This window comes from Hypanus sabinus, chromosome 5 (genome assembly GCF_030144855.1).
Source record: "Hypanus sabinus isolate sHypSab1 chromosome 5, sHypSab1.hap1, whole genome shotgun sequence".
NCBI classification, from domain to species: Eukaryota; Metazoa; Chordata; class Chondrichthyes; order Myliobatiformes; family Dasyatidae; genus Hypanus; species Hypanus sabinus.
The window spans coordinates 92,564,569-92,588,760 of NC_082710.1; the positions used below are offsets into that span (position 1 = coordinate 92,564,569).

The window sequence follows — 24,192 nt, forward strand, 5'->3', positions numbered from 1 at the left end:
ATAAATATATGAAGTAACAAACGTGACAATGTGGCTCCTGTTACTTCAACCAAGACACATTGGACCAAGTTCTCGAGAGACTCTTAATGCCAGTTTTGGTGAAATCTTGGGAGTTGTCTGTGTAGGATAATGTAATGAGTGACAGAAGACACAGACTATTCATAGCATAAACTGTTCTGCATAATTCACATACACTGTCCTTAGGTTGCTGTGTTCATTTTAAGAGACAATGTTTGATGTAATGATGTCACAGTAAAGCGACTGTTTGGTTTCTCTGTAATGGAAGTAAAGCACTGTGGCTCCTGTTAAGCACATACAATGACTTTCAAATGTTTTATTCACAAAATCCTACTACAGCATTGGCAAACATCTTGACTGGCACATTGCAGGCTGCAGGAGTTTGTGCCAAGGGAGGCACTGAGACATGGTGTAGCCACCACAAGGATTTGGTGAGGAAGGATCACAGTGTAGGGTTCTTCCACTACTGGATAGGAAGCCCTTCAGTTATTGTAGAAATGCTCCAGACCAGTGGGCTGTATGAATGGCAATGAAACTATTAGTTTTATACAATGTAATTTAATTTTAAACACTATGTCTATGAATATAGAATGAAAAGGTTCATTCTTGTAAACACTTTTTGTTCTAAATAGCCTTGAGGCAAATTACTCATCCAGCTTTTGAGCTGCGATATGGTTTGGAGATGATTTGCAACCCTGGGCGAATTAGAGATTCTGAAAATATTTGAAAGGTTTTTATACTTGTATGAAAAGAGTGAAAAAAGTTATTTGAGATTTCACAGTTGGATTCACTAGTTCACTCTCAATTCCACTGTAATGGTGAGCACTTAATTACACAAGTCTTGAGTGAGAATTGTTTTATTATTTATTATCACCTGTATCAAGGTACAGTGAAAAGCTTACCTTCTATGTTCATGCAGATCAATTCATTACATAGTGCACCGAGGCAGAATGCAGAACAGAGTGCAGCAGTTGCAGAGAAAGTGCAGTGTAGGTGACAATAAGGTACATCATACTGTGGCAGATTTGAAGAAAAGAGTCAATCGTATTGTACCAGGAAACCATTCAATCATCTTATAACAATACGGTAGAAGCTGTCCTTGAAGCTGGCGTTAAGTGCTGTAAGGCTTTTTATCTTTTGTCCATTGGGAGAGGGGAGACGAGAGTATGACATGAGGAGGTGGAGTCTTTGAAGAGTACAGACAGTCCATGGAGGGGAGGCTGGTTTCAGTGAAGTCCTGATTTGTGTCCGTAACTCTGTAGCTTCTTGTGGTCACAGGCAGAACAATTGTCACACCAAGCCATGGTGTACGCAGATGGGACACTTTACATGGTCACCAGGGCTTGAAATACTGTGAAAATAAGAAATTACCAAAATTGTTATATAGGTACTGAAACTTGGTGCAGCTGCCACAAGGATTTGGTGAGGAAGGATCACAGTATGGGGTTCTTCCACTACTGGATAGGGAGGATGCCCCTCAGTTATTGTAGAAATGCTCCAGACTAGGGATCTGTATGAATAGCAATGGATCTATTAGTTTTATGCAATGTAATTTAATTCTAAACACTATGTCTATGAATACAGAATGAAGAAGTGTTGCACAGTTCATTCTTGTGGACACTTTTTGTTCCGAATAAAGTTTACTTTGGTTTAGAACAAAATTGGCAATTGCCTTGAGGCAAACTAATCATGCAGCTTTTGAGCTGTGATATGGTTTGTAGATGATTTGCAGCCCTGGGAGAATTAAGGATTGTTAAAAGATTTGAAAGGTTTGGATACTTTATGAAAAGGGTAAAAAAAAGTTATTATAGAGACATCACAGCTGGATTCAATAGTTCACTCTCAATTCCACTGTAATGTTGAGCACTTCATTATTCAAGTTTTGAGTTAGAATTGGTTTATTATTTACTATTGTCACCTGTACCAAGATGCAGTGAAAAGCTTATTTCCGCACGGTTCATGCAGATTGATTCATCACATATTGCATCAAGGAAGAATGCAGAATAATGTGCAGCAATTGCAAAGAAAAGTGCAGTGCCTGTATACAATAAAGTACAAGATCCAAATGCAGTAGATTTGAGTTCAAGAGTTCATGGTATTGCACTAGGGAGCCATTCGATGGTCTTATAACAGTCGGGTAGGAGCTGACCTAGAAGCTGGTGGAAAGTGCTGTCAGGCTTTTTATCTTTCGTCCAATGGGAGAGGGAAGAAGATAGTATGACCTGTGGGGGGGGGGGGGGTCTTTGATTAGGTTTGCAGCAAGAAGTATAGACAGTCCATGGAGGGGAGGCTGGTTTCAGTGATGTCCTGGTTTGTGTCCATAACTCTGTAGCTTCTTGCGGTCACAGGCAGAGCAATTGTCACACCAAGCCATGGTGGATGCAGGTGGGACACTTTACATGGTCAACTGGCTTGAAAGAGTTTTGGTCTCCTGGAACCTGGTAAGACAGATGCCTTGTAGAATAATTAAGCAATTACAAAAATTGTTATGTTAAATCCCTACTGTGATATTTTGCCCTGAGCCATCAGTATTGAGTGTCACCCCACTCACTCCCCAGTCCTTGTAGAACGTGATGTTTGAGATAGGATGACAGTTGTTTCTTAGCTAAAGCCACAAGGCAACACCAACATTGATAGTGTCCTAAGTCTTTAAGAAGTATTAAAATTATCTGTGCAGCTATTTCTGACCCACCTCCAAAAATGCATATGTCTTTCCCACTTACAAGTGCCTATTTATGTACAGCACATACATAGTAATGAGCATTTGGAACCCTGGATTTGTCGGTTGCTATGGGCTACAGATATCTTGGCTCACAATTATATTCCTGAGTTCTGATCTGTTTGGGTTATGAAGGGTTTGCAGGAAAAAAATCTTGCTGTAACCTGGGGAGGACCTGTTCTGTCAACAAGAAGTCAGTATTATTATATCATTTCTCCCTAATTTTTTTTTGTCATTGCTCAATTGCAATTATTTGATGCTCATCCCATAATTTCATTTAGAGCAGATAATCAAATGCTGTTCACTTCATGAAAGTTATATAACCATATAGCCATATAACAATTACAGCGCAGAAACAGGCCATCTTGGCCCTTCTAGTCCATGTCGACGCCTACACTCACCTAGTCCCACTGACCCACATTCAGCCCATAACCCTCCATTCCTTTCCTGTCCATATACCTATTCAATTTTATTTTAAATGATAATACCGAACCTGCCTCTACCACTTCTACTGGAAGCTCATTCCATACAGCTACCACTCTCTGAGTAAAGAAATTCCCCCTCATGTTACCCTTAAACTTTTGCCCTCTAACTCTCAAATCATATCCTCTTGTTTGAATCTCCCCTACTCTCAATGGAAAAAGCCTATCCACGTCAACTCAATCTATCCCCCTCATTATTTTAAATACCTCTATCAAGTCCCCCCCCACAACCTTCTACGCTCCAAAGAATGAAGACCTAACTTGTTCAACCTTTCCCTGTAACTTAGTTGCTGAAACCCAGGTAACATTCTAGTAAATCTTCTCTGTACTCTCTCTATTTTGTTGATATCTTTCCTACAATTCGGTGACCAGAACTGTACACAATTTTTTTTTTAAATAAAGTTTCTTCAACTGTGGGGCAGACGTTTCAGATGTGATATTGGTTTGAATACACAGAGCATAGTTTACAGTTTTTGCAGATGATATGAAAACACAGATATGAGGCAAGCAGTAGTCAATATGGACCAATATTTGGCATCAAATCACAAGCAAGAAAATCTGTAGATGCTGGAAATCCAAGCAACACCCACAAAATGTTGGAAGAAATGATGAAGGGTTTTGGCCAGAAAAATGATCACACTCTTTTTCATAGATGCTGCCTGGCTTGCTGAGTTCCTCCAGTATTTTGTGCGTGTTGCTGTATTTGGCATATAGCTTAGAGTCACCACCTATTGGTCCGGCCCCCCCCCTATACTTCTATAGACTAAGTGCTGTGTGTGATCTTAGTGACGCTTCACACTCAGGGGAAATCACGAGGCCTCGGGAGCAAATAATCAAAAAATTATATATAGTTGGCAAAAGCAAAGCATTGTTCAGAAAAATGTATGTATTTACCTGACCCTAGCACCAATACACTGTACTTTGATAAAACATTCTAACCCAGACTTTCAGAATATTGAATCATTCAGCATGGGAACAAGCTTTTTGGGCCTTGATGCATGGTCACAGAGCTGAAATTGAGAGATGAAGTGTGAATATCCTACGTGTGATAATAGGGTAGCAATTGGTTAAGGAGGTAGCATTGAGGAGACTGGCTAAAACTGGTCTATTGACATCAAGGTGAAAAATCTTCAATAGTCAGTCATAGAGCATTGAACATAGAAGAGTACAGGCCCTCTGGTCCACAATGTTGAGCTGGCCCTTCCCCATGGCTGTCCATTTCTTTTACATCCATGTCCCTATTACATCTGCCTCAACCTCCACCCTGGCAATATGCTCCATGCACCACCACCTTCTGTGTAAAAAGAAGCTTATCTCCGACATCCTCCCTATACTTCATTCCAATCACCTTCAAATTTTGCCTTCTCATATTTGTCATTTCTGCCCTGGGAACGGTCTCTGCTATCAACTCAATCTATGCCTCTTTTTGTCTTGTACACCTCTGTCCTCCTTTGCTTCAAAGAGAAACATCCTAGCTTGCCCAACCTCACATAAATTATGTGGGCCGTTCCTCATATAAAGGTGGGTGATTATTCTTGTTTGAGAACAATCATCGCAGATTCAGTGGAGTGATAGTCAGGACAGTAATCCTGGCCTGTCTATCTTCAGAAGCCTGTCACCTTGCTTCCATCATTACTTCATGAGTGGGCATACATAATTGCCATTAAATATATAATGTTAAATTTCATCTGCAAATTTCAGCAGATTAGTCCATGCATTAGACCTGACATAAATTGGAGGACTGCTTTGTCAAGGAAATTCATTCCATCTGTCGGAACAGCCATAGCTACTCTTTTCAATTCTACTTCCCATTTCCACACCAACACATCTGCCCACAGCCGCCTCTATTGCCACAATGAGGTCAGAGAAGCACCACATCACATTCCAGCTTGGAATTCCCCAACCTGATGCATGAACATTGATTTCTCTAACTAGTAGTAACCACTCTCTTTGTTTTCCCTCATTCTGGTGGTTCACCAGCCTTTCTCTTGTCCTACCCTGTCCTCATTATCTTCACGTTGGTTCCCCATCTCCTTCCCTTTATTCCTTGGTCATTGTTCCCTCCTATCATAGTTCTCCTTCTTCAGCCCCTTGCATCTACCATCTATCTCCTCCTAACCTCTCACATCTTCCCCTTTCATTTTCTATCCCCCACCCTCCTACCTTCCCTCTCACCTGGTCTCAGCTATCACCTGCCACCCTGTACTCCTCCACCTTCTTACTCTGGCTTCTGCCCCCTTGCTTACCAGTCCTATAGAAGGTCTCAACCCAAGACGTTGACTGTTTACTCCCTTCCACAAATGCTCCAGCATTTTGTGTGTGTGTTGCTCAGTCCATGCTTGCAAGCAGCAAGACTTGGACAGCATTTAAACATAGGCTGATAAGTGGCAAGTAGCATTCTCTAAAGCTATTGTGCAAAGAACAATTTCAACATAAGAAAGTCTAATCGCCTTTAGTGTTCACTGGCATCACCTTCGCCAAGTCCTCTATTATCAACACCATGTTCACATTGTTCACCGACAAACAAGCTGGAGCAGCTACATAAATATTGTGGCTGTGAGATTAGGCAAAATTTGAGTACCTTTGAGTATCTACTACCTTTTCAAGGGCATTTAGTAATGAATAACAAATACTGTGCTTGCTGGTGATAAATGATAAATCAAGAAAAAAAAAGATCTTGCTTATGGAGTGCTATTTTGTTAGAGCCAAGCAGTCCAGTTTAGCTTTGAAGGTGATGCTTGGCTGTGAATCTCATCCATGATAATTCAGGAAGGAGACACATTGTATAAACAGAAAAAAAATGGTCCTTCGATTATAATCGACATACATACTTAATCTTTAACAGCTCATAATTCATGCCAGCAAAACAAAAAATCAATAAAGAATGAATTTGTGAAAATGATGCCAGGTGAAAAGTAGAAATGTTGATTCCAGGCACTCATTGAAAATCATCCCATGATTTGATTTGAAAATGAGATGTGACTCCTTTCAGGAGTTGTGACTCTTTTGCAATGAAATATTATCTGAAAGAATTGTTTTCACTTATTCATGAAGCGCAGTGTTGGGACATAAATGATCACACTTCTAGCAGATTCTGCATAAAAGATGAAAGTATATTCTATTTATTACATGGCTCAAAAATAATTCCTACTGCTGGAGAACACAATCCACATTCCCTTTTGCGGCAAGCATAGAAGCCGCAGGGCAAATTGTAAATTAAGCTTTGTAGCGAGATCAATATTGTTCATTGAAACTGGTTGCTTTACATCATTAGTGTATTCTGCATCAGTACCTGTCTTTCTGGTAGTCAGTGCTCTTGGCTATACTTTCCCTGTGGGAGAAGATTTTGTCTCTTGGTTTGTTTTGACTTTCATGAGCTGTTTGTAGTTTTCTATTTTTAATTAAAGCTGTAGTAATAAATTACCATTTCCTGATTATGTATTGCATTGATTCTTCCTTGGGAAAGATTAGTAGCACAAGGAGCAGGAGGAGTAGTAAGACATATATCTCCTTGGGCCTGCTGCTCTATTCAGCTAAACCATGATTGATCCTCAGCTTTATCTCCTCCTTCCCACCTAATCCCCAGATGTCATATTTCTAACTCCTTTTTCATATTTACTTTTCTAGGTCCATCTGGTAATTTTTCTGTCCATTATGCACTGATAAGTCTTCTTTATAAATATCAGTCATAGAAACATACTGCATGGAAATTGGTCCTTTCTCCCAACACGTCCACCCTGACCATTGACTACACGGCACCATTTTCTAGCACTTGGTCCATATCTTTCTATCCCGTGGTTCACCCAGATAGGTCTTAAACCTTGTGAGTGTCCACTTCCATCACCCACACAAGGAGTTGTGTTCCAGATCCCAATCTCTGTCTTAGGGAGCATTTCCTATTCCTTATCAAAGCCCTCATAATTTTGTATATTTAAGTTAGGCCCTTCTTTGGTCTTCTCTACTTCAGAGAAAACAAACCCACCTGATCCCGTTCCTCCTCATCAGTGAAAAGCTCTATTCTAGGCAACAATACTGTGCTTTTCACCTCAACTGCCCCCATGGGACTGAGTTCTATTTTCTTAATACTGCTTTATTTGAAATGCTTCTCCTTAATTTCCTAATGGATTCATTGGTGACTATTTTGTATTTCTCGCCCCTAGCTTTGATTTCCCCATTAGCAGCAAGATTTCTCATGCATCCAATTTATATTTTTTAAATAACTAGGATTTTTTTTTAATATTCATGCACACATCCACCTTTCATTGATGAATTATTAAAGTAACTGAAAAAACATGGGGAAGATATTAACTTCTGCTTCATTAAGCAGGTGTGAGTGTTCTTTGTCATACAGTATTTCACAGTTTGTTGAACACAAAAAACTAGATGGAATAGAGTAGAATGTAAAAAGGCTTCGGGAGATCTGGAGATGCTGAATGTGTTGGGGGAATATACATGGTATGTGGAGTACAATGTGAAAAGATAAAATTGTTCACCAAAAGTGTTTTTAAATGGCTGGGGTTTGGGTATGTTGCAGTACTTAGGGCACAATATCTAATTAAACAATTTAGAGTATCTCCTGTTTGTTTTAGAACTGGCTGATTCAGCTGTAGGTCATGCATCTGACAAAGATTCTTCATTGTGAGAAGTTAACTCTGTATCAACTTGCTCAGATATTGCCTAGGCCGATGGGTGTTCCAGTATTTTTTGCTTCTCTTTTGGAATTCCATCATCTGAATTTTTAGCTTTTCAGAGTTTGGATAGTGTTGGTACTCTTGGAAGTGAACACAAGAACATGAAAATAGGAGGAGGTATGGGCCAACAGATCCCTGAAGCCTGCCCTGCTCTTCAACGTACTAGTTGATCAATGTTGTTCTCAGATCCTCTTCTATGTCATCTCTCTCTACCCCTCTAGTCTTCATTCCATCATATATTTATTCTCCTCCACTGAAAAACTTCCAATGACCTTGATTCCGCAGCCCCACAGGGCAGAGAATTCCAGAATTTACTGCCCTCTATGAGAAGAGTCTACATAAACGTGCCAACAAAATACAGTACAGTTACACTAAGTGGATAGGACTGCAAATCATATCTCATGTTTTATTTTGGTAGGATTTGATTATAGGATTATGGAAGTTTGACTGCTGTTGTATAGCCCTTTGATGAGACTACACCTGGTGTATCATATATAGATTTCATTTACTTACCACAGAAAGAATTTCTTTGCCATAGAGCAATGGTTCCCAACCTTTTTCCTGCCATGGTCCCCTACTGTTACCCAAGGGGTCTGTGGGCCCCAGGTTCAGAACCCCTGCCACAGAGGAACAGCAACATAGATTCCAGAGACTGATTCCATGAATTGCTGGTTGAATAGATGAGGAGTAATTGAGAAGATCAGGCCAGTATTATCTTGAGCTGAGATGAATTAAAGGAAATCTCACTGAAGCTTTCAAATTCCTTAAAGGACCTCAGGGGCTGGATGCAAGGATGATGTTTCCCAGGCTGAGGAGTCTCCAATCAAGGATCACAGTTTCTGAAAAAGGAACAGGGTGTTTATGGCTGAGATGAAATGAAATTTCAACACTCAGCAAATGGACAATATTTGGAATTCTTTATCCTGGAATATTGTGAAGGTTACTACTGAGCTCATTCAGATAGATACTGAATTTCAAGTGAATTTGAGATAAGGGGCAGTGAGACACAAGACTATCCATGATCTTGATGGATAGTGGAAGAGGCCTGAAAGTCCAAATGGCCTGTACCTGCTTCAACTTCTGATGTTTTTATATGTTGTTCAATATGATCAATGCCTGATACTTGTACAGCATGCACGTTGTTTCTTGTAACTTGCCAGCTCAAGCTAGAGTGTGTTCAGTTCTACTTACAGCTCATCCAGCCATGGAACTCAGGTACAATTGCTATTGAATGTGTCTGGAGATGTCCAGGGAGTTTTCAAGGAGTGATGCCTCAAAAAGGCAGCATCCATCATTAAAGACCCCTATCACCCAGGACATGCCCTCTTCTCATTGTTACCATCAGGGATGAGGTACAGGAGCCCCAAGACACATACTCAATGATTCAGGAACAGTGTCTTCCCCTCTGCCATCTGATATATATACTGTAATTCACAAATTTTCTTTACTGTTATATATTGTATGTTACTGCTGCCATGAAGACAACAAATATCATGATGCATGTTAGAGATATTTAAACTTGCTTTTGATTTTGATAATTTCTTCATGGAAAGTCATAAATGAAGCAATTGAAGAAGGTTAAACCATGAATATGGCCATAATGAACTTCTGTAGCAAGATCTGAGGCTGAGCCCAATTGTCATTTTCTTTTGCCTTAGCTATGGAGTTTTTCCAGATTCTCATGGATGTGAATTTGTCTTAATCTTAATATTAGGCTCGTAACATCATCTCTAGAATTCAACTATGTTTTCTAAAATCTGCTATAATGAGCTCCAAAAACAAGAGCTCTTCAAAGAACTGAACACATTAGAGAACATGTAATCTGTGATTGTGTCACTTGTTAGTATTACAGGCTAGATTTTCCTTCTCTTCTAATAATTGAAAATAGACCAATGAGACATTGTTTGGTGCTTTTTTTTATTTCTCCTGCTCTTTGTTAGCCAGATGTATTTTAGTCAGGCAGATACCATTGTTTTATTTGTACTTAAAGCACTTAGATTTACAGTATGCGTAGCCACCTGTAGAGTTGCACCATTGAAAATACAATCAGACTGTTGTTGTGACCCATAGTATTTGCAATTTTAGCTATTTGTTGATCTCATGTAGAGCCTATGGATTAAGGTCAAGTCAAGTCAAGTCAACTTTTTTTGTCAATGCACAGTAAAAATCAGACAATGTTTTTCAGGACCATGGTTTACATGACACAATTCAAAAAACTAGCTGCAATATGTTCTGGATGAAGCTGGTTATAAATATGTCAACCTTCTTTGTTGATTTATATCTCTGTTGCTGGGATAAACATGCATTCTCTCTCTCTATTAGATATCTAATTGTCTAACTTCCAAGCCTTTCACTGCAGTGGCTTCCAGGTCCTAATGCTAGGTGTGATCTGTTGTTTGGACAATTTAAATGCTGGCCCAGATAGACTGGAGAAACAGGGTGTTGGGCAGGGAGGCAAGAGCCAATTTTGCTCACTCTCGCTGAGGCAATAAAGATTATCTCGGCTGCTGCGCTCCATGCCTGCTAAATGATGAAATGATGCCCAGGCTTGGGATCTACTCAGGGCAGCTACAGCGTTTGGATCTGAGGACTCAACTTGGTTCAGAACATTGTTTCTTGCTTCAATTGCTTTCTTGATTTGTGGGTGTTTTTCACGCTTTCTCTTGCACATTGGGTGTTTATTTTTTAATTGGGTTCATTCAGGTTTTCTGCTTTGTGGCTAACTACAAGCAAACAACTCTCAAGGTTGTATAACTTGTACGTTCTTTGATAATGAATGTACTTTGAAACTGAGTGTGGCCTAGTCTTGTGGAGTTGAAGAATCTTGGTATCAATCTTTTGCTGTTGGAGTTGAAATAAGTAGTGTTAGGTATCTCATATACTTTCAGACTCTCTCTCTCTCTCTCTCTCTCTCTCTCACACACACACACACACACACACACACACAATTTTGCAGTTGTGTCTCAAAATTGAATTTGTTTTATTAGTCTACTTGTATTCATATTTGCCTCCATCTTTTTCTATACATTGTTTGGACTATGCAAAATGGTAACTGATAAGGAGTAGATCAGAACTCTGTAACAACTACGCGAGGTAAACAGAATTCAGTGTTTTTAGGCTGGATGGGAACAGACTTATTATGAGCAACACACACAAAATGCTGGTGGAATGCAGCAGGCCAGGCAGCATTATGAGCAATCTTGTTTAATTTGTTTCACCAAAGGGCTCAAAGGAAAATAACGTCCACAAGCAGGGATCTCTTCTTCCTTCCTTATTGTCATGCTTCCTTACAGCTACTGGTCAGAAATAAAGTCTGACAATTCTCCTTGGACTGTCCAAATACTTTCATTCCTTTATTTTTGACCTGCTCTTTGCTTTGTACTTTTTCTCAGTCTATGCCCTGCGCTTTAATTGCACTCATGGGATCTGTCAGTGCTGATTTATTATGGATACTGAGGAATCTGATAAATGCCCCTATTATAAGGACTGTACTGGAGAAGGCACAGTAAAGAGTCATGCTAGCCATATTAAAAGTGCTGTCCCTTGTGTTTAGTGAAGGAACTATAATAGGGACGTAAATCATGGAAACCTCAAAGTGCTGGCAGCCAGATAATACGTTTTAGCTCTTTGTGTTGGATTTAGAACAGGAGATGTGTGAGACACTGGAGGGTATGATCATTCACACCTTAAATCACCAGTGAGAACAACTAGATTTCTGCTAAATGTACTGTGGCGACCCACTTTCTGCGCAGGTGAACCGGCTCACAAATAGCCAGCGTGCGGTGGGAGACTTTGGTAATGCACCTCTGACGTCATTTCCGCCTGGAGAGGGCAGGCACTAGGGATTAAATGCCAGCGCCACGAAGTTTGAATAAACTAGTCTCGAAATGACTTACCGACTGTATGTAGTACATCGCTACATTGGTGACCCCGACAGTCCAAACGGGATTTGGACCAAAGATGACCAACTCTTCATCTGTTCACGCAGTTTCACTAAAACTGCAGGCTTTCTGGACGCTGCGACCACCACGTGTGTGTTTTAGCCAAGCAGAAGCTCAGTTCCAGATTCGGCAGATATCTTCTGATTCCACACGTTACTACCACGTGGTGAGCGCCCTTGACTAGGAGACGGCCGCCCAGGTTGCAGACTTCATACAGTTGCCCCTGGAAGAAGGCAAATATGAAGCATTCAAAGTGCTGCTCATTGGGACCTTTGGCCTCTTGCGGCTTGAGTGGGGTGCCCACCTGCTTCACCTGGACGGTTTCGGAGGCAGACTGCCGTCTGCATTGATGAACGAGATGCTGGCCCTGGCTGACGGACACAAGCCCTGCCTCATGTTCGAGCAAGCATTCCTACAGCAACTGCCCGAGGACATACATCTGCTGCTGGCCGACGCAGAATTCAGTGACCCCCGGAAGGTGGCGACCCGGGCAGATGTGCTGTGGAAAGCCAAGAGGGAGAGCGTCAGATTACCAGGCCACGTGCCCAACAGCGGACCAGACCAGGCCCGGCAGTGGGGCGCACATAACACAGAGGCAGGAGTGAGGAGGACAGTGAACAGTGGTGTTTCTACCACCAGCGGTGGAGCACAGAAGCCCGCCGTTGTCACCCGCCCTGCAAGGGCCAGGGCCATGGCCCGCTGCCGCTAATGACTATGGCGGATGGCCACCAGGACAGCCTCTTGTACGTCTGGGACAAACAGTCGGGACGCCGTTTCTTGGTTGACACTGGAGCAGAAATCAGCGTCTTGCCCCTGACGGGGTACGACACCCGCAACAGGAAGACAGGACCCACCTTGCCACAAACGGCAGCATGATATGGACCTACGGCACTGGCACAGTGCAGCTGCAGTTCGGCGCCAGCCGGTTCACATGGGACTTCACACTAGCCGCCGTGGTCCAACCACTCCTGGGGGCAGACTTCTTGCGAGTTCACAGCCTGCTGGTCGACTTGCAAGGGAAAAGACTGGTACATGCCGAGACTTTCCAGACGTTCTCCCTGGATGAAGCCAAGTTGCTGGCCCCACACCTGGACTCCATCACGCTGTCGGTCAACGAATTCACCAGAATCCTGGTGGACTTTCCATCGATTCTGGCACTGCAGTTCATGGCAGCCATGCCCAGACATGGGGTACAGCACCACATTCTGACCCAGGGACCATCCCTCCACGCCCGTGCACCAAGACTCCCCCCAGAAAAGCTCTGCCTGGTGAAGGAGGAGTTCAAGAGGATGGAGGAATTGGGGATCGTACGGAGGTCCGACAGCCTCCGGGTTGTCCCCCCTGCACATGGTGCCCAAAGCAGCCAGGGGTTGGAGACCATGCGGCAACTAGTGCAGACTGAATGAGGCTACAACTCCAGATCGCTACCTCGTGCCGCACATACAGGACTTTGCAACAAACCTGCACGGGGCAAGAACATTTTCCAAAGTAGACCTCATCCGGGGATACCATCAAATCCCAGTGCACTCTGAAGACATCCCCAAAACAGCACTCATCACCCTGTTCGGCCTGTTCGAGTTCCTCCGAATGCCGTTCGGGCTGAAGAATGCTGCACAGACGTTCCAGCGGCTAATGGATGCGGTGGGATGTGTCCTGGAATTTGAGTTTATCTATTTGGACGACATCCTTATAGCCAGCAGTAGTCGCCAGGAGCATCTGTCCCACCTCCGCCAGCTCTACTCCCGCCTGAGTGATTACGGCCTCACGATCAACCCGGCCAAATGCCAGTTCGGTCTCGATACCATCGACTTCCTGGGCCACAGGATTACCAAAGACGGGGCAACACCTTTGCCCGCCAAGTTAGACGCGATCCGCCACTTTGCCAGGCCCAACACGATCAAAGGCCTGCAGGAGTTCGTTGGTATGGTGAACTTCTACCACCGTTTCCTCCCCTCAGCAGCCTGTATCTTGCGCCCTTTGTACACCCTGATGTCGGGTAAAGGCAAGGACATTACTTGGGACGAGGAGGCCGCGGCCACTTTCGTTAAAGCCAAGGAAGTCTTGGCAGATGCCGCGAGGCTGGTGCACCCCAGAACGGACGTTCCAACCGCCCTCACGGTGGACTCATCCGACACAGCAGTCGGTGAGGTGCTGGAGCAGCTCATTGAGGGGCGATGGCAACCCCTGGCGTTCTTCAGCAAGCATCTACGACCACCCGAACTAAAGTACAGTGCTTTCGACTGGGAGCTGTTGGCACTGTATCTGGCAATCCGGCATTTCAGGTACTTCTTAGAAGGCTGGCCATTCGCCACGTTCAAGGACCACAAACCGTTGACCTTCATGAAGGTGTCCGATCCCTGGTCGGCTCACCAGCAGCGACATCTGTCCTACATCTCCGAGTACACGACGGACATCCAGCATGTCTCGAGGAAGGACAACGTCGTGGCGGATGCACTCTCCAGACCAGCTGTCCCGGCCCTGTCCCTGGGGGTGGACTATGCAGCACTGGCGGAGGCGCAGCAGGCAGACGACGAGATGCCCAGCTACAGGACCGCAGTCTCGGGTTTGCAGCTGCAGGACTTTCTCGTAGGCCCAGGTAAGAGGACCCTCCTGTGCAATGTGGCTACCGGCCAACCTCACCCCATCGTCCCGGCAGCCTGGAGGCGGCGAGTTTTCAACTCCATACATGGTTTGGCTCACCCATCTATCAGGACAACCGTCCGGCTGGTCTCCAGCAAGTTCGCATGGCATGGACTTCACAAGCAGCTCAGTGAATGGGCCAGAATGTGCACACAGTGCCAAACAGCCAAAGTACAGCGGCACACTAAAGCCCCGCCACAGCAGTTCGAACCCACCCACCGGAGGTTTGACCACATTCATGTGGATATTGTGGACCCCCTACCAGTGTCCCGAGGACCACGGTACCTCCTAACTATGGTAGACCGGTTCACGAGGTGGCCAGAGGCGGTCCTGCTCACCGACACATTTGCCGATTCCTGCGTCCGAGCACTGATTGCAACCTGGGTAGCACGCTTCGGGGTACCGGCCCACATTACCTCTGACAGAGGCTCCCAGTTCACCTCCAGCCTGTGGTCAGCTGTGGCCAGCCTGTTGGGAACGCAGCTACACCACACAACTGCCTACCACCCACAGTCGAATGGACTAGTGGAATGCTTCCACCGTCACTTGAAGTCGGCTCTCATGGCCCGCCTGAGAGGACCTAACTGGGTGGACGAGCTTCCCTGGGTCCTGCTTGGAATTCGTACAGCGCCCAAAGAGGATCTGCACGCCTCGTCGGCCGAGTTGGTGTACGGTGCACCCCTGGCCGTCCCAGGAGAGTTCATACCAGCCCCAAGGGGGCAAGAGGAAGAACCTGCAGCAGTCCTGGACAGACTACATGAAAGGCTCGGCAACCTGGCCCCCGTGCCAACTTCACAGCACGGACGGACCCCGACCCATGTACCCAAAGACCAGCAGGACTTTAAGTTTGTGTTTGTATGAAAGGGCGGACACCGGGCACTGCTACAGCGGCCATACAAGGGGCCATTTAGGGTGATCAACAACAACGGGTCTACGTACATTCTGGACATTGGGGGGAAAGAGGAGGTTTTCACGGTGGACCGACTCAAACCAGCCCATGTGGACTTGGCGCAGCCGGTCGAGCTTCAGACTCCGCAGCGCAGAGGCAGACCTCCCAAACAGAGGCTGATCCAGACTGTGGACATTGGGGGGTGTATCACCGGTTCTGGGGGTGGTTATGTGGCGACCCACTTTCTGCGCAGGCAAACCAGCTCACAAATAGCCAGCACACAGGGGAAGACTTTGGTAATGCACCTCTGACGTCATTTCCACCTGGAGAGGGCGGGCGCTAGGGATTAAATGCCAATGCCATGAATTTTAAATAAACTAGTCTCGAAACGACTTACCGACTGCATGTCATCTCCAGCTCTGTATGTGGTATATCGCTACAGTACCACATTTATGGTTCCTTTTCTAATAAGCCAAATGTGCTACCACAAAGTAGAGAAAGGAAAAGGCGTCTTTTAATTAGATACGTCTGTAGCATTTATTTTACTCTTAACGGTGTTTGGAACGTTTATTTGCAGATAAGCACGGTTTCTAAATTTGCCTAATTAATAGTTAGGTAGATTTACTTTCACATTTCATTAATTTCTAAGCGTACAGAGTCCTTGTTAAAACTTTCAGTTCATTTGGCTATCCTTGTGAAGCATAGCAGTACATCATTGACTAGCAGATACAATTCCAGAAATATTTAGAGTTAAGTACAATAAAAATTGTTTGAACAATTGAATTGGTCACATCTAGAGCACTTGAAATAAAAAAGCAAGGCTTTAGACTGATGGTAACATTGAAACAGGAACTGTTGTCTCTCCCCGTCACTATAGAAGGAGCGAAATCTGTCTCTCCCTTGTTAGTGAGACGGAGAGAGCCTGTGGGATGTTGTAATGTTGAAGTAAGCAGTTAGCTTTGATGGTCTGTAGACCATGATCTCTCTCTGGGGGCTTTGCTTTTGCTTGCAAGGTGGATGGTGGGTATACTGATATTTTATACTTGAATAATTTGGGGCTAGGGGAGATGTTGATGCTTCTTACTGCTGTTTGTGCATGGGAGCTGGGGAGGGGGCTTTGGGTTTCTTATGCTCTTTCTGTCATTCATTCTTGTTTTTTATTCTTCTGTTTTGAGGATGTCCATGGAGTATAAGAACTGCAGGTTGTATATTGTATACATTCTCTGATATTAAATGGAACTGTTGAAATATTGAACTATCACATTTTTCATATGTGTATTGTTAATTGTCCTAAGAATGGACTTGATAGTTACAATGAAAATTCCAGTTTTACATTTTCCTAGAGCTGATGCTGGAGAAGAAGTGGGAAAATGGGAATAGTAGCAATGGAATAATGGAGTAATGGAATATAATTTGGTATCATCTTGAAATTGGGACTGGTGTTAGAAGGGCTTAAAATATACAAACTACATGCCAAGACAATTAAAAACAACACAAAGGAAACATAACAAACCTCTGGCACTTTGCAGTACTTGAGTAATGGATGCAGCAAAAAAAATGACCCTTTGGCAATGAAAAATGTAGGTTAAATGTTTTACTTTTGGTTATAATATTTGGAACACACTGCCTAGGAAGGTGGTAGGAGCAGTAGCAACAGCAACATTTATGAGGCATTTAGACAGATACATGGACAGGTAGGGAATTAGATAGGTATGGATCATGTGCAGACAGATGGAATTTGTTCAGAGGGGCAATCATAGCCAACGCAGACATGGCCTGTCCTGTGCTATATTGTGCTATTGTTCTTACCATATTCAGCCTTTAGTAGGATAGTCATTTACTGGCTTTCCAATTGCAAGTTATTTTATTACCATGGTTTATTTCACCCATTGGAATGAGTCTTAAAGCTAAATAGGCAAAGACTTTATGTCACTAAAATAGTCAATTGTTCTGATTATCTTTTTAGTGTTATCATGAATTAATTTGTAAATGACTGACGTGGAATAAATTAGCATTCTATTAATAAAATTATATTTTCCATATAGCTGATGAGTATTATTCTCTGTAGTATCTCTATGTTGGAATAACTAGTATTTTATATGATGTCATTGTTAAAGTTACAAACAGGACATTGGGAAGAATGCCAATCTTTCATGCTGAAAACCATGGAAATGTCATTCTATTGACAATGAATTCTTTGGTTCCTAATGCACTCCGATTAGATTCCTGGAAGGTCAACAAGTCTAATTGCTGCACCGTGACATTGGTGCAAACAAAATATGTGTATGATATGGCAAGTGCCCATCAATTACCAGCTTGTGCTTTTGTAGTTACAGCGATCTGAACAACTTAATAAAGAAAACACTTGTGTTCTCTATTATTAATCCTGCTTCTTGATTGGTGCAATAAGTGTAGATGGGTAAAGCATAGCACTTGCTTAGCAACCTCCCCACCCCCCATCAGGATCACATGCACATGAAGCCATGGGACCAGGTGGTAGATGATCTTATGAGCAGCTGGTGCATATCTTAAGTTCTGGTTATGTGACCACTGACTCTATACAGACAATCTCTGAAGAGTATTGATAATGGCTGGGGTCAGTTCCTTGCAAATACTCTGCCCAGAAGAAGGCAATGGCAAATTATTTCTGTAGAAAAAATTGCCAAGAATAATCATGGTCAAAGACCATGACCTTGAGTAATGGATGAAGCAGAAAAAATGACCCTTTGGCAATGAAAAATGCAGGTTAAATGTTTTACTTTTGGTTATAATATTTGGAACTCTATACTGACACTATACAGACAATCTCTGAAGAGTACTGATAATGGCTGGGGTCAGTTCTTTGTAAATACTCTGCCCAGAAGAAGGCAATGGCAAATTACTTCTGTAGAAAAATTTGCCAAAATTAATCAGAGTCAAAGACCGAGATCACCCACTCCGTACTCATGGCAAATAGTGATGATGATGACAATGATTCTATATCAAGTTGTTATTGGTTTCAGACTTAGGAGAGGTGTATGTGAGTCAAATTTGGATGACTGACAAGGACATGAAGGAGAAACTTGATGTATTATTACAAACATGAGAAAGTCTGCAGATGCTGGAAATTCTTTCTTCTCCAGCCCTTGATCTTTCCCACCCACCTGGATTCACCTATCACCTTCCCACTAGTCTCTTTCACACTCCTCCCACCTTTCCTTTCAAGCATCTTCCCCCATCATTCTCAGTCCTGATGAAAGGTCTGAGCCTGAAATGTCAACTATACTCTTTTGCATAGACACCGCCTGACCTGCTGAGTTCTTCGATGTATTATTGATGTTTTTAGATACAGCATGCAATAGATTGTAATCTAAATTGTAACAAAAGCCATGGTTGTAATCAGACTACTTTGCAATTGGATTTTCTTATAAATTATTATATTTGAAATTTATACAATTTCATTTCTAGTTAACATCTCTTTCTTATGTGTAGAAAACAATCTTTAACAACGGATAAAAGAGTGATTTGTAAAGCAATATTTATATTCAAGGTGGCAGACTAACAGAGAGATTAACATGAACTTGGCTATTGTTCTCTTAAGATTTAAAATAGTGTTTTAACTGTTATTTATTGTACATTGATACGATAGTGTTTTGCTGCATACATGTAGTGTTGTGGCTGTATTACTTCACTATGAGTTCCTGTTTGTATATTAGAGAAAGTAAAGCAGAATTGGTCAGTGTTAAATGAAAAGGAAAGCAAAGAAGGTAAGTTCATTGAGCTTGTCCCTTACATAATATGATGGAAGGAAGATACACGTACAGACAACTGCAATGGTGTCTGTGTAAAAGAGAAGCTTCCTTTTGGAATGTTAGTTTAACAAAAAGGATGTTTCAAAATATAAAATAATGTCAAGTATTGTTAAGAAAAAACATGATTTTAAAGTGGAGAAAATATCCCATCAGTAGGCACTAGTCCCATGTGCCTTACCTTTTAGCTTATGTTAACTTGAAGAATATGCTTGTTCCTCATATGCTAGCTACAAGATCATGGGGAGAGCTGGTTGGAATGCAAAGACATGATTTGTTACCTGTAGTGAATGCTCCAGCAAAGGACTGCCACATTTTTGTGGGGAAATTACCCACAAATGTAATGAAAATTTGGAATCCTTACTTGAATGTGCAGGCTACCTTTGGGTTCAATCCCATTATTTGATCAATATCAGATAATGGGACACAGAGTAAACTCTCAGTTCCATAGCAACAAGTTAGGCATGGTACAAGAACAAGCCCTTCTTATGAAGGGAGAGAGAGGCAGTAAGCCACAGGTTATGCATAAGATAGATTTGATTTTAAATTTTGCCTTAATGTTCTTAAATATTTAAATAAAAATGTCTTTATAATCTTTATCTGTTGAATTGTTAATTGATTTCTAAATTCATTTTTAAATATTTCTGAATATCAGGTAGCAATAGAAAAGCTTCACCAGGATTTTGCTTGGAACGCAGGTCTGTAATTATAACGAGAAATTAGACTGGGACATAGGACTATGAGTGAGACCTATAGACAGTAATTCTGAGAGGCATAGATACATTAGAGCAGGGGTGTCAAACTCATTTTAGGTCACGGGCCGGATTGGGCAAAATGCAGCTTCATGCGGGCCGGATCAGTCGGGCGCGTGCGAACACAGCTTTCATTGCCTCCGTTTTTTCAGCCTGTTCTCATGTGTCTCAGTCTCTGCTATAACTACAAAGTGTTTCACTTCACAAATTCTGTTTCTTATGAAGGAGACTGCTGAGCAAGCATTATTTTTATGATTGGTATTAACTTACAATCATAGGCTTCATATTGCCGGGCCATTAATAATTAAAATAATAGATCTATCTAAAATGATCTCACGGGCCGGATATAATTGTACACCGGGCTGGATATGGCCCGCGGGCCTTGAGTTTGACACCTATGCATTAGACAGTCAGATTCCTTTCCCTGAGATAGTGGAGACAAGAACAAATGGGCATAAGTTTAAGATGAGAGGAAGAAATCTAAAGGAGGTCTGAGGTATAAGTTTTATACCTGGAGGGTAGTTGATATCTGAAACAAGCTGCCAGAGGAAGAAGTGGAGGCATATGCTGTTATAACATTGAAAAGCTGTGTTTTAGTGCAGCACTTGGATAGGAGAGAAATTTTAAGGGATGCTGGCCGAGTGCAGGAAAATGGGCTTAGTGAGAAAAGGCATTAGGGTTGGAATGAAAGAAATGTACATTTCTATGATTATATGGTTTTAGTTGGTTGTCAGAATGTGTGGATGTATCCTGGATAACTTTTACAGAAACAGTAAATGTGGAATAAAAATGTCTCACCTGTGCCTTAAGTAGTACCAAGAGTGATTTTACACATACCTGAGGGGAGAGATAGGACTTTGCTTCATTGTCTCTTCAGAAATGCCACTTCCCAAAGCTGCCCTTTCTTAGTTCTGCATTAGAATGTCTGTTTGGAAAGTTACAACTAATTTGATGTGCCAAAACAAAGAATTGATTAGAATATTGATTCTGCTTTTATAATAAAATCTATGCTGTGAAATTTTACATAGTATTCTAGAAGAAAAACAATGTCAGCTGCCATTAAAAATTACTGAGCTGGCAGACCTGGGAGCAATGCAAATAGCAAATAAAACAGTAACTCAGTTAAACCAGTGGAAGGGTTGAGAGGAATCACATTGCACTGATTTTCCTGGGTCAGAGTATTGCTGGAAATACAGCTGAGTTAATGAATAATTAATCAGATGTTGCCTAATCGTTGAACATTTCCAGCACTTTCAATTTTTATTTCATATTTCCAGTACGAACAGTTTTATTTTCATTGCCTAGTTATTATTATTTGTTTTCTTTATTCTATGAGACTGACAGTAAATTCAATATTTTCATTAATGCATGGTGTCAGATTGCATTGTTGAATTGCTGTCACTACAATAACAAAAGAAAATATGTTCAAATGACATGGTTAACATTATTTATAAACTAGCTTTGCCGTAAAATACCTCTAAAACATTTACATTTATTATGTGAGATTCAAGCTAGCTTTAAAGGCATTCTGCACCACAATAACAGGTTAACAAATGTGTTCCGAAACAAAAATGTGCATACACTGTGTTTTCAGGTAAATATTTCAAATTCTTTACTTCTTTTCGACTGTTTCCCTTTATTTATGAGTCCGTACTTAAGATCAGCTGTCTGTGAATTGTCTCATGTGAATGGCTGTTGAGCCATGTGATGCCATCACTGTTGCCTAATGCCAGAGTGCACCTTGATCTGACTGCAGATAACAAAATGACAGTGGTTGAGTGAAGAATTTGAGATTGTTCAATCACTGCGGATAGCGTTCTTTAAGATCAGAGATGGAGTGATTTGCTTCACTGCTAGCTACATGATTGGGGCTTTTAAGTTTAAGACTCCAGGACATACAACTGTCATTAGACCAAAACAATTGTCTCTGGCGTGATCAAATACAATTTTTCTGTTAAAAACAGGTGATCAGTAAATTCCCAGATTTTCCAGAAATGATAATTAACACAAATTAATTTGGAACTAATTTGTCAAATATTATAACTGCTTTTCTCCCCAGAAAAATCATCTCCTACCTTGAAGAACTCTATCTACTACCTCTTTCTGAGCAAAGTAAATATTGTTGTTATTCATTTTTCTTCAGTGTTTCTTTGAGTGGTCTTATTTAGCTCCTAAATCCTTGCTATCAATGATTTTCTTCAGAAAAAGATCTTAATAATATTAGATCTCAAAATATCTGACAACGGCCACTCACTTTGGAAGTAAAATTTTCATTTCCCATTCAACCGAGGGATACGGGCTTTAAAGGCTGGGCCAGCATTTAATTCCACATCGCACACCACCTTTGAGAGGATGGTGGTGAGCTGCCTTCTCACACTGCTGCAGGCTTTGGGGTGTATGCATGCTCACAAGGATACTAAGAAGGGAACCTCAGGATCTTGACTCAGTGACGGGGAAAGAATGGCAATATTTTTCCATGTCAGTATTGAGTGTATCTTGGAGAACCACTTGGTGGCATTCCAATGATTTTGCTGGCCTTGACCGCCTAGCTGATAGAGGTCATGAGTTTAGAAGGTGCTGTCTAAGGTGTATGGGTTAATTTCTGCAGTGCCTCTTGTAGCATTGGTGGCAGAGAGAGATAATAATTATGGATGAGGTGCCTATCAGGTGAACTGTCAAGTCAGAAGCAATATCAGAAGCAATTTCAGTTTTGTAATTACTAGCCTTGTCTCTACTGCCTCCTTGAATAATGGTACCACTGTTAAGGATCTAACATGGAAGGCTGTGTCTATATCAGAAGCAATCGCGGTTTGAAGAGAATCTGTGATCAATTTATAACAATACATGTAACAGAGTTTTGTTATGTCCACAGTTCACCTCCTATATGCTTCAATATTTCAAAGGAAATACATGAAAATGCTTTCTAATATCTACTTTTCTTCTTAGGTGTGATCTGTAAAACAGGTGATGACCATCACTCAGATATTATTGGATGCTTGAAGTGGGCAAGTCCAATGCCCCCCCTGGTGCAGAAGTGTCGGGTGCCATGCCATGATGATTGCATATTGACAAACTGGTCCAAGTTCAGCCCCTGTACAGCAGGTTGTGGATCAAACCATAGTCGAAGAAGATCCCTTGTAGGCAAGTATTAGACTAATAGAAGACATTGCATAAAAGAACATTAGTGGCTGTTCATATGCTTCAACCTTACGAATCCTCATAATGAAATGAAATATTTTCTCCTGCTAGCCATATTTAAGAAAATTGAATTAAATCTTAAAATATGAATAATTGTGATACTTTGAGCAATTTATTTGGGATTGTCATAATTTCTTGTGGTGTAGTCACTGGATTAGAAATCATAAAATACATTTTTGAGTTTCAAAACTCTGTAATTTATTATAAGCCTGAATTAAAGAACTTTAACTGCATTGTTTTTATCTGAACATTTCCATACACAGTCAGTCAACATCGTGAATAAAGAAAGTTCATTAAAAACATTCACATGGTATTCAATTTGATGCATGTAATCAGTGGATAATCTTTGTTAAGAGTTTGAGAGGATTGATCATTCTGTTTCTCCATCCAATATATCACAGCAGTATAGCATCATATATATCATATAAAATCAATTGTACTTGATTGATTTGGTTAATGCACTATGTGGTATGATTCTGATTTACGTAATGTGCTCAGCTGGACCCTCAGTTTGCCACTGCAATTGATATACGGATTCTGAAAATTGTCACATGCCCTTGTTCCTGATATCCAAGCAAGCGGTCTTACTACAGGTCGTCTACATCTGGATAGATATACAGTAATTTATTTTGACGCTTCGCAAGCCAAACTTGCTTGGGGACTATCACCCCAGTTCTGGATTTCAAAATCAGTTGATGGAAATGCTTGGCTTGTACCCTCTAAAATTAATAAGAATGAAAGGGGACTCATTTGAAATGAATAGGATCCTGAGGGGTCTTCATAGGATGGATGTAGAGAGGATGTTTCTTGTGGAAGAGACCAGAAATAGGGAGTGCCATTTGAAAAGTGTTCTTTTCCATATGCAGTTGTGAGTCTTTGAAATGGCTCTTCCATATAGGGTGTAGGAAGCATGGATTTGAATATTCTTGAGGGTTTATTGAATTCTTGATAAGGGGTACAATGTCTCTGGAGCAGGCAAGATTGCAGAGTTGAGGTTACCAATAGATCAAACATGATCTTATTGAGGGATAGGGTAGGCTCAAAGGGCTGAATGGCCCAGTCCCATATGCTTGT

At 41.8% G+C, this 24,192-nt stretch overlaps 1 protein-coding gene across 5 annotated transcripts in view; it reads left to right on the forward strand.

Moving 5' to 3' along the window:
- Nucleotides 1–24,192, forward strand: part of thsd7ba (thrombospondin, type I, domain containing 7Ba) — a 969,622-nt gene that overhangs the window by 656,269 nt on the left and 289,161 nt on the right. For all 5 annotated transcript variants that reach the window (XM_059970235.1, XM_059970236.1, XM_059970238.1 and 2 more), the window contains exon 13: nt 22,867–23,061. In XM_059970235.1, the coding sequence (XP_059826218.1) occupies nt 22,867–23,061 (195 nt within the window). The remainder of the gene's footprint in view (nt 1–22,866; nt 23,062–24,192) is intronic.